At 42.9% G+C, this 10,661-nt stretch overlaps 2 protein-coding genes across 5 annotated transcripts in view; one reads left to right on the forward strand and one right to left on the reverse strand.

Annotated features, from left to right (window-relative positions):
* The window catches only part of DOCK1 (dedicator of cytokinesis 1), a 528,332-nt gene that overhangs the window by 226,518 nt on the left and 291,153 nt on the right, over positions 1–10,661 (forward strand). The gene's annotated exons all lie outside the window — the stretch shown is intronic.
* INSYN2A (inhibitory synaptic factor 2A) overlaps positions 1–10,661 on the reverse strand; it is a 59,595-nt gene that overhangs the window by 11,467 nt on the left and 37,467 nt on the right. For 2 of the 3 annotated variants that reach the window (XM_032281993.1, XM_032281992.1), the window contains one exon: positions 6,276–6,347. The exons of the other annotated variant lie outside the window; for it this stretch is intronic. In XM_032281993.1, the coding sequence (XP_032137884.1) occupies positions 6,276–6,347 (72 nt within the window). The remainder of the gene's footprint in view (positions 1–6,275; positions 6,348–10,661) is intronic. 3 annotated transcript variants of the gene reach the window in all.

Below are 10,661 nucleotides of genomic sequence, written 5' to 3' on the forward strand. Positions count from 1 at the left end.
TATCCTTGGGGATGCTTTGGCTGTTTCCCCCCTAGTTCCTGCCAGTTGTTCCTAACTCTAGCCTGGAGGGCCCTAGAGAGCCCGTCGAAATCCTCCCTAACGTGGCCCCCCTCCAAATTGTCTTCTTTTCTTTGGCATGTGCTTTGCTGGGTCCGGCACCCTGGCTTCCTTCACCTCCTCCTCACCTGTTTTCTACGTCCTTGCACCTGTGGCTCCCACCTTCAGTACAGAGGGCTCCCTCTCACTGCAGCTCTCTCCTGAGTCATCCCAGGGTCTCAGGGTAAGGGGCATGCATGGAGTTGTCTTCACCAGCTTCGCACTCCTCTCAGTCTCCCAGTGCCTGGTGCAGAGCTTATCTCTTAGGAGTTCCCTTGAAAAATACCTGTTCAATCAATGCCCATCAGCTCCCTAAACGGAAGGGGCTCCAGCATTTCTATCAAAGTGGTTGTTTAAAACTCCACCTGTCCTTGACCGTCACGGATCATATCAAACGGTGAAAGCATGGCATCCATGGGAAGGCATTTCACAAGCTCCCCCGCTCTGTGGTGGCAGGCAAGTGGCACGGAGCCCTGTGGCATCCTCATCCAGTCAGGTTCTGAGCCCACTCGATCCACTGCAGAAAGATTAGTGTCACTTGAGGCCACTTTTTGTGGTGGCTGTGATGGTCAGAAATGAAGCAGGCACAGCATGCTCCGGGAGGCTGTGGTCGCTCAGGGCTTGGAACTAATGGTAAGAATTCTACCACTTTACAAGAAGATTCTAAATTCTGGGAAAGATGCTATTTAATTAATCTGAGTCAGAATTCCTGTTATCTTTTAAATGTTGCTTGCATCTCCAAAAGCCTTTGGATTGCAGTTGGCACATGTTATTTTCATGAAAACGTACAAATTGGAATGCAGGCCATTTTGTTGCAGTATTATTTTACAAATTAACCATTTCAGTAAAGGAGAGAATGGCTGGTTTGCCGGATGTGTTCCTTTCTGAAACCACATCTGAACAAAAGGTGACTCATCAGTGGTGTGACTCATCAGATTAGTCTGACAAAAGAATTACCAAAATAGGGCTGAATAGAAAAAAATCTCAACTGCTTATGAGCAAAGATTATATTAGTAATTTATCCATAAAACATTTTCTGAAATAATTACAGCACATTTTGACAAGAAATATGGGAGATAAACCTGAAAGGTTTTACTCAAGAAAACTGAAACTCGAATCTCATCTTCTTTCATGCTGAGGTGGTTTTAATTAGAGTATCACAATTGGTCTAGATCACAGCTGAAGTGATGTCTGTCATCTTCGGAAAACATGTAAGTGTCAACCATCTCAAAATCCTTCAAAAATATCACTTTTGGCACTTGGGGTTTCAGTGGTCTAAGAGAAGGCCCATCATCCTCTGCTGAAGAAGTGTGGCTCAGCGCTGACTAAATAGATTTGCCAGCACAGGAGAGGGTGTTTTCAGTTGAGAAATGCCTTGTGACTCTCCACACTTTTACCCTTCTGTGCACTCTCTTGAAGCCCATAGTTCCATCCCTTGCATAATTGTAGAAAGCAGTTCCTGGGATTTTAGACCTTGATGATCCCTTAGTGCAACCCCAGAGCACCTGGAGACTGAACAGACGCCCGCCCAAGAGAGAGGGCAGAAGCTCAGCCCCAGCCTTGCAGGCACGCGGCAGGCTCTCACGGGCTCATTTTCTAACCTGTCGCTTGTCGTACTGGTGGTTTCTTCCTCGCGAAATTGCATCAAGACCTTTTGTCCTTTGGATGCTTTTTTCTAGTCCTCTATATTTCCATGACAGAATTATTTTTCATAGAGAAATATGTCCCGCCTCCCGTAGCCAAGGCACACATTTGTTACAGGACCTGTTGCTAAAGCCTCAGGCGGCCAGGCCTTGAACACAGGACTCTTTTCATCTCCCTGGGCCAGGCATTACTGGAAACACGGTGGATAGCAATGCTGCTAGGAGAGGGTAATTGGGTTTAGAGTGAAAAGCAGTATTTAAATGCAAGACAGGCAGGGTCAAATTCATTGCCCTCCAGGGCATTCAGCCTTCCAGAAAGCAGACTATGACAAATTGCAACGTGTAGATGCTGGCAGCTATGATGGCCCCCCGTGTTCTCAAGCCTCTGGGACAACCACAGTCATGTGGCATTCTAAGACTTCTTTATTTTGAAATTCCTTTAAGCTACCCAATCCCAGGGTGTTCCAGACATCCCGCGGTGTGTATGGAGAAGGGGGTGGGTAATGGTGGTGTAGGGACTCACAGGAAAGTTCCTGAACTCCTGGATTCAGGCCCTTGCACCTAAGAGCCAGGCTTTGAAGGACTCTGACCTGAGGCACACTCTTCCCTGCTGCTGGGACTGTCTCTCTACAGATTCGTATGCAGGAATTCAAGGAGGACTTGCCTGCAAGTTTTCATGGTGAGGACAAGACATGGACTTAGATTCGTAAAGCTTTTAAAATTTGGAGACACCCTCTGGCTCCCTTTGAGTTTAGACTCCTGAGGTGCCATGGCCACCCATATATACTGCTACAGGGTCACCTGAATAAGTGATTTCTCCTGGCCAAGGACTCACTGGGTTCTGAACACTTTTCTACCAAAGAAACTTTTATTCTTAAATAAGGTTTTGACATTTGGGGGTTGACTCACAGGGCTGACTGCAAGCTGAGAAGTCACCCAGCTCAATCCCCATTGCTCATCCTCCCCTTTCTCTGCTCAGTGGGACCCTGAGGGAAGTCACCTGTCCCTGTGTATCAGCAACTCTCAGCCACCAGGGCAGGATCAGACAGACCCGCAGCTTCCCAGAGCCAGTCAAAGTATCTGTTCCTCCTAGTAATCCAGTCTTTGGTAGTCAGATAGGATTACAGAAACCCTCTTACCTGACAGATGAACGACAGATTAACCACATGGCCATGTCCTTCCATGATAAAAGTGGTACACTCATGACGCTGGGACCTTTAACTAACTGACTTCTCTGTCGTTGGCCTGTGACCCTCTGTTCTTACTTCTCAAGCTTCATGCTTACCAAGAGGATGCCAGATTTGTTCCTGGACCTGTTTATACAATTAGTACTCACGATTGAAATGATGTAGTTATTGAATGGTGTGCAAACCAAGGAGGCATGAGAGGATAGTCATTGCTGTGAGTTCAATGCTTTGGAAAGAGTGGGATGCCACAAAATCTTGAGTGAAAAAGGTAGGGACAGGCCAAGTATGGATCCAGAGGATTCTGATCTCAGATTCTGCCACAGGACTTTACTCCACTCTAAAGACAGGAAAATTGGTATGGCTCATGGAAGATAACTCGGAATCATAGTGGGGGTGCCCACATTCAAAGAAAACATCTGGGCCTCACCTCAGAAGGCTGCCATAACTTGAAATCATATAAATGTAAGATTTCAATTCATGTGATTCAAATTAAAAATCACATGTTTGAGTTAGGTACCTGTCACTTTTTATGATTTCCCCATTGATTTTTTCAATTAATGGACCAGAAGTGAGCTTTCATTCCCTTTATCATCTCTTCCTACAACCTCACAAAGCTCTTATCCAACATAATAACCACTATAAAAGTAATTGTTAAACTTTAATTATTTCCATTATAACGTGATAGGGAATTTAGGAAACAGCATTTGATGAGCTCTGTATGTTCAACTTGGTAGTCATAGTGCAATCTTTATTTGAATAGTTCATTTCTTGAGTTTCATACTAGTTTATTTCATTGACAGGACTCAATGAAATAAAGGCTTTGGGAGGCATTGGGAGTCCAGCCGAAATGCTACTCTGCAGACTGCCCTGGGACCTCCTTGCTAGGCCTTTCGGGGTAACTTCTGTTTGCAGCAAAAATTTGGCTGTTGTAGGGATGTTTTGCCATTGTGACCACTTTCTCCAAGGGAGTGATTTTAAAAATCAGGAAAAAGAGATCTAAAACTCCACTTTTCCTCAAATACCACCTCTTCCAGGATGCATCTCCCATTTATACAGGGGTGACAGTCAGGTCTGCAGGCTACAGAGGGCTACATCTCTATTCAGTTTCTGAAGGTGCCACCAAAATCACCTGTCTGTAAAATCACTGCATCTGCAGTAAAAGTTCTCTATGAGTCGTCACGCACTTTCCCTGTTCGTGTGAGATAACCAGAGTGATCACAGTGCCTCACCCTCTGCCTAGTGAGTCCTCCTAAATCTTGGCAAATTCCTGAGGTGCTTTGTTGCTCAGTTCTTTTAGCATGTGGACCAGTGGCTGATGTGTTGGGATTCATTTAGAGTAATGGTTGAGCCAATTCAAAACAGTGACCCCTCGAGTAATTCCTGAAAAGACAGATTTCTGTCCTTCACAGACTTGTTCAGTCACTTTTAATGTCACTTTTTATAGGAGTTCTGGATTTACAGCTAAATTCATTTAAATTATTTCAGTGATGTTAGACAGTGTTCTAATAGGTCTTTTTTTTTTTTTTTTTTTTTTTTTTTTTTTTTTTGGATCACCCACAGAGTGTTATGTAGGTTTAGGCTGAATAGCTCATTCTCTGAACCTACCCTGGATGTCCTGACTCACTGTTGCTTGGTTGTGTTAAAGACTGTATGAGTTTTAGCTTCCAAAGTAACAGAACCTGAACTCTGAGGATATGCCGGGCTATCTACATTCCACACTTACTAACATACTGATGTTAGTGAAGGGTAATTTTATGTCAGCCTTCTAATCCTTCACTGTTGATTCAAAATTCCCCTTTGCAATATGAATGGAGTGAAAAGTTTCCCATGAAGCGAACTTCTCCGATCTGTTGCTATCACTGAGTTTCTAATTTGGAGGAATTGTTGAAAAAAGACCTACATGGATGCCTCATTTTAACCTCCTCATTGGCTATTGCCAAGAACAGTCAGCAGCTTGGTGCGTCATGCTAGGCTATTGCAGGGGCCCCTCTTCCCTGCCTGCTGCCAGGAGGCTTGACAGTCTGTGTGTGCCTCTTATAAGACTTTAAGGCAGAGTGGTTTCAGTAAGGTAGGCTTTTTCAACCTCAGCACTGTTGACATGTGGGACTAGATAGCTCTTGTGGGGGCTGCCCTGTGCAGGTAGCACAGGATGTCAGCAGTATTCCTGGCCTCTCCCTGCTAGATACCAGTGGCAGTACTCAGTTGTGGCAACTGAAAACGTCTTTCTCCAGACTTTGCAAATGGGCCATTGGTTGAGAACCTCTGCAATAAGGAATTTGCTCATGTGGCCTTCGGTACATCTCTACCTTGTGGTTTCTTCTACCTGCTCCCAGATAAAGTCTCCAGGTGACCCAGCCTTCCTTTTAAGGAACCTGGGCACTGTCTGGGATGCTCTGTCTGGATCGGAGGTGTGGACAGTCAGATCTAGGATCTCCCTTGGGAGAGAACCCTGATGGGTCCAAGATTGTGTAGCCTCAAGCCTTTTTGCTCTCTCCATGTCTGTGTTCTTAATGCAGAGGACAGTAACTGAATAACTTTTTAGAGGGTGTTGTGGTTTGATCATTGTTTTTTGATAAGTTGGCTGGCTGATCACTAAAATTAGCCTAAACTTTAAAAAATGAACTTACTCATAACATTTCTCACTGCTTTTATATTTTGTTGGTGAAAAATTACATTTCCAAAAAGAAAAAAAAAAAAGATCGTAATTCTTCTTAAGGTTTTGACTGTATCTTAAAACCCAAAATTACTGATGATGAAAGCCTAACAAAGGTGCTTCCTGTTGGCAGTTTCTGCTGTATTCTTGTTGATGTCAGTTATATGAACAAACTTCAAATTTAAAAAATGCAAGAAACAACTTTAGGAGCTCTGGAGAGGGGATTCTGCCCCGAGTCAGGCCAGTGGCACAATCCTTGAGAGTTCCCAGGAAATAAAATTGCACATTTGGTGGGAGCAGCCCAGGCCTTTCCATGGTATTCCTAGCACATATGGTGTGGTTTCTAGCCTTTGATCTATACCCTCTGAAGGGCCTATATTTTACAGCCTTTCCAGAACACACAGCCCAGGCCTCATTGCTATTGATTCCAAGGGAGCAAGCCATCAAACTTACACCAATTTTTGAAACCACTAAAATACATTTGCAAGATAAATGGGTTCAAGCGCTCCCATATCCCATGATTCTATACTTGGGGTGAAGTATTTAGAGGTAGCTTAGAATTACAATCGAGTAAGGTCCTTCACTTCTTGTCTGAAAGAATCATCCCAGCATGGCCCCAGATTGTTCTTGCATTTGTGGGTAAACATCATTTGTCACTCATAATAAGAAATTGGGAAGAGGAGAACGTTAACATACCTATAGATAATACATGCACTGTTCCTGCATGTGTCACAATTAGCTGTGTCTTGCCCCGTCCGATATGAAAGCCTACAAGATAAGAACAGGAGAGCATTACAAGCGGTGGCTGGGGGTCACTGGCTTTGTAGAGCAGATGCCTCATATCAGATGCCTTCCCAATGCCAAGCTCATCATGGTCATGGAAATTGATTAATGCGTGTTTCCCAGTTTGCTCCTGTCTCTGCTTTCATTGTACAAAACCAGTGCAACACCTACAGCTAAGATGATATTTAAATTAAATTAGAAGCGAGCATCAGCTCCTGGATGAAGTAAATAATATGATTTTGTTATAAGCACAGGGAATTTGGGATGTTTCAGTGCAGCTTTATGGTGTTTTAAAAAACTTTGAGGAAAAAACAACCACAGACACATATGCTGACTCCATGGCTTATGTTTGCTCTACCTCCACCTGCCCTGCTAGAACAGGGGCTGGCAAAGCGCGGCCTGAAGGTCAAATCCTGCCACTGCCTGTTTTTGTCCAGCAAACTAAGAATGGACTTTATGTTTTGAAGCACTTGAAAAAAAAATTGAAAACATATAATATTTGTGACACATGAAAATTATCTGAAATTCAAATTTCGGTGTCCATTACTAAAGCTTTTACTTTTGATGATAAAAATGGTGAAACTTTTTAATGAAGATACCTATTTCTAGTATCCTCAATTTTGCCTCTTGGTCTGCAAATCCCAGAACATTTACTCTCTGGCTCTTTGGAGAAAAAAAATTGCCAAGCCTTATATTGGACTGTCTGACTGCCATTGTCATAACTTCTGAGTTACTTTCCCTGGTTTTATTCTCTGGTGAGTTCTGTCAGCCTCCCGAGACCAGGCAGATTTTGGCCTTTGTTGGGGAGGTTGCTAATTCTCCCCCAGTTAAAAGAAAATAACCTTGGAGTCTTTCTGTAGTATATTGTTGAAGGCTGTATAATCTTAAAAGTTTGATGATGCGGATTTTCTGGACCAGTCTGGAGTTGTGTTGACTGTCTCTTGGTCCAGTCATCCAGGAACAGGAGGGGGTGTTTTATGCTTTCAGAGTTCCTCCTGTTTCAGCCGGCCTTTCCTCTCTGACATTTTTAACATGCAGATGTGTATTTTCTGAATATTATTTTGTGTTCGGGCATAGACATGAGAACCAGAATGTTAAATTTGTGGCAGGAGAAAAGCTTCCATCTGAATTGGCTTTTAAACACTTTGGGGGCAAATTGGCATGTATAGGAGTCACTCACCAGAGTAACAGTATGCACAGAAGGTCTTCTGTCAACATCGCTAGTCAGTATTTTTTATCCCCTTCGCTATGTAAACTTCTCTGCATCATGGGTTTTAAATTGAAAATGTTTTGTTTTCCTCATTATGTTTTGTGTTACATAAACATTTGACAAAAGGATTGTCTGTGATGATATACCGTGATTATCTCACTGGGCTTGCGAAACCCAGACATGACCTCTCAGTTCTGTGCAGTTTGTTGATCAGGTGACCATATTCTGCTCCAAAGTGCTGCCACACACTGCCTGTGATTCGTTATATTTGAACCAGAGCTGGAATTGCACTATGGCTGCCTCTGTCATCTTTCCATTATCACCTCCCACGTTGGGCATCTTCAGATCCCCACATCTGGCCTTTCCATTCTCCTGTTGGCTTTGTCAGGAGAGAGAGGGATGAATACCTGCGCCTTATTCCCACCCCTTGTTTCTCATCAGACACAGTGTTTTTTCAGTCCTTACCCCTTTCTTCCTAATGACAAGCCCCAAGAATGCATTCTTCCTGCACCTTCCCACCTGGCTCCAGATTTGTCCACCCCATGCCAAGGCTCTTCCACATCATGACATCACCCTTCTCCCTTCTCTCTTGTGCTATATAGACTTACAGCCTTTCTCCATCCGCTGATTCTACTGGAGCTTGGCTCTAAGCTCAGCGCTGACCAAGGTCATTTTGCACAGTGAAATAAGTGCCATCCTTGAGCTCAGGTGCTAGCAGTGGCATGGCTCATGCTGAATGTGGTGTTAAACCATTGGCTTGGGTTGTAGATGACGTACTGCTCCACTACTGTGTTGTGCTAGTGGGTATAGGCCAGCAGTCAGGAGAAAAGTGTACCTAATATTTGTTTATATGTGCTAGTTTATATATCCAAACTTTACCTTCTTATAGTGGGCAAAACCAGGGGTATTTCTTAACAGTTTTCTAAAAGCATTCTTTTTGTGCTCACAGGAAAGTGTGAATTCCAAGCTCATGGAACCTTCCTGCCCTAAACCTGAGGGCAAATATCTATCAAGCCTCATCAACATCAACACTCCTTCCTTGCCCAGTGTCCAAGTTTCTCAGTGCCTCACTTGCATCAGAGCCCCGAGCCTTCTAATTATGCTAGCCTCACTTTACAGAGATAATACAGTCACTCTTCAGCTCCAGGATCTCATTATTCTTAGACCCCAGGCTTTTGATGCTCCCCATCACCTTGCTTGTACTCTGGGGCCTGTGTTCTGCACCACACGTAATTGGCAGCTTGGGATAGGCAGTGAACCTGGCAATGGCAGGACAAAGGCTTCAGGCACCTGAAATGTACAAGATGAATCTTCTAGGACCTTGGAGTTCTTCAGTAAGAAATTGCTTTTCTAAAGCCCTTCCTGAAAATATTTTACTCTAATCACTTTGTAGAAAGCACATATTTCCCCGTTACAGTCAGTAATTACTGCAAATAGTTATTAAGCACCTACTAAGTGTCAAACATTTTTCAGGCTCTACAGGAGACATCTGCAAATAAGACAGAGACCTTGTCCTCATGAAGCTCACAGTGGAGAGGGAGCAGCAGAAGGGCAACATAAATGCATAAATGAGTGAACAGTTAGATAATTTTTGATACAGCTGAACGTCAAGGAAGTGTTGTGAAACATCAGTTTGGCTTAGAATTAACTCTAAGGAGGTGACATTTTTAGTGAGACCTTGATGGTAATAAAACAGTAGTCAGTCATCTGTTGATCCAGGGTTGGGCACTGCAAGCACAAAGACCATCATGTGTTAACATTCTGCAGTGGGAATGTTGCTCCTCTGTGTGCAAGTCAGAAAAAAAGGCCAGGGCTCCTGGAATAGATGCAGCAGGTGAGAGGGGGAGAGATGAAGAAGTGTGTAAAATGAAAGGCCCTTTGGGCATTCTTTTAAATTGAAGGGGAAGCCACTGTAGAGTTTTTCCTACAGGTGGTTGAATGACATGGAAACACTTCTTGACTTTTACTCTTAATCCTCTCCTTCTATAACATCACACTCACTCAATTTCCTTTCTCTTGCTTCTTTTATTTACAACCCAACCCAGTTCACCAGTTCTGGAGAAAATGGCATGGTTTGGCTGATGTCTGTTGGCTAAGAAGCAAAGGAGTCATGTTTTCTTTGTAATGAGACATATCTGTGGTCATTCTTTTTTCAGCTAGTTGAAAACATAATGGGTGGTCTGTCAGTTTTTAAATATATGTATGTTTCTCCCATGTGTGAGAATTATTTTCAGGATTTCATTACCACGAAGGTGAGGTTTTGTTTAGGATTTTCCTTTTGTTTAAAGGAATCAACTGTTTGGAGTCCATGAATGTCAGCAGATTAATTTGTGAATAAAATTTAAAGTGTTGACCTTGTCATGTGGTTAATTCACAGGCGGCTGCCAGCAGCTGATGTCAATCAGGGTATGCCTGCTAAAATTTTATTAAGCAAGAGAGTGTTCTCAATAGAGGGCTTAAAACTATGTAATCCTTTGTGCTTATTGCTTTGATAATCCATCTAATTGTCCTTGAAGCTTCCAAGCTGTAGGGTTTGGCTTCGCTGATAATTTTATGGTCACATTAATAATTGGGTTGCAGCATCTGAATGAATATGTTCTCCAAATAGAGATGAAACAGATAAGTTATTTCCACAGGACAGAGAACACAAAGTGCTGTTATGGAATTTCCCTGTTTTTTTTTCCTTCTCATCTTGGAAACACGTCATAAAACCAATGCTTTGAATGATTCTCTTTCTATATTGTCATTACCATAAAGAAGAACAATCTAAAAACTTCAAACTGCTAGAGCAGATACTTCTCCAGTGACAGTAGGGCTGGAGATCTTTTGTGAATTAGAAGTTTAGAGAAGAGAAAGCTTAGGTTATTGAGGTAAAAGCTGCAGAGGAAGAACATTTGGATCATAAATTTTCTGTCTTGCAGATTGGTTGCTACCTTTGTAAAGCACTCTTTCCCTTTGCTTTGAGGAGCCTGTACTATGCATAGGCTTGTAACTTCATGCCTGATACAATACCTGGTACCTTCTGGATGTTCAGTTAATGTTAATGTAGTCAAGTCATAGAGTCCATCTTTGTTTTTTTTTTTTTTTTT

Source organism: Sapajus apella, unplaced genomic scaffold (assembly GCF_009761245.1).
Source record: "Sapajus apella isolate SASKATOON/1434 unplaced genomic scaffold, GSC_monkey_1.0 scaffold13, whole genome shotgun sequence".
NCBI classification, from domain to species: domain Eukaryota; kingdom Metazoa; phylum Chordata; class Mammalia; order Primates; family Cebidae; genus Sapajus; species Sapajus apella.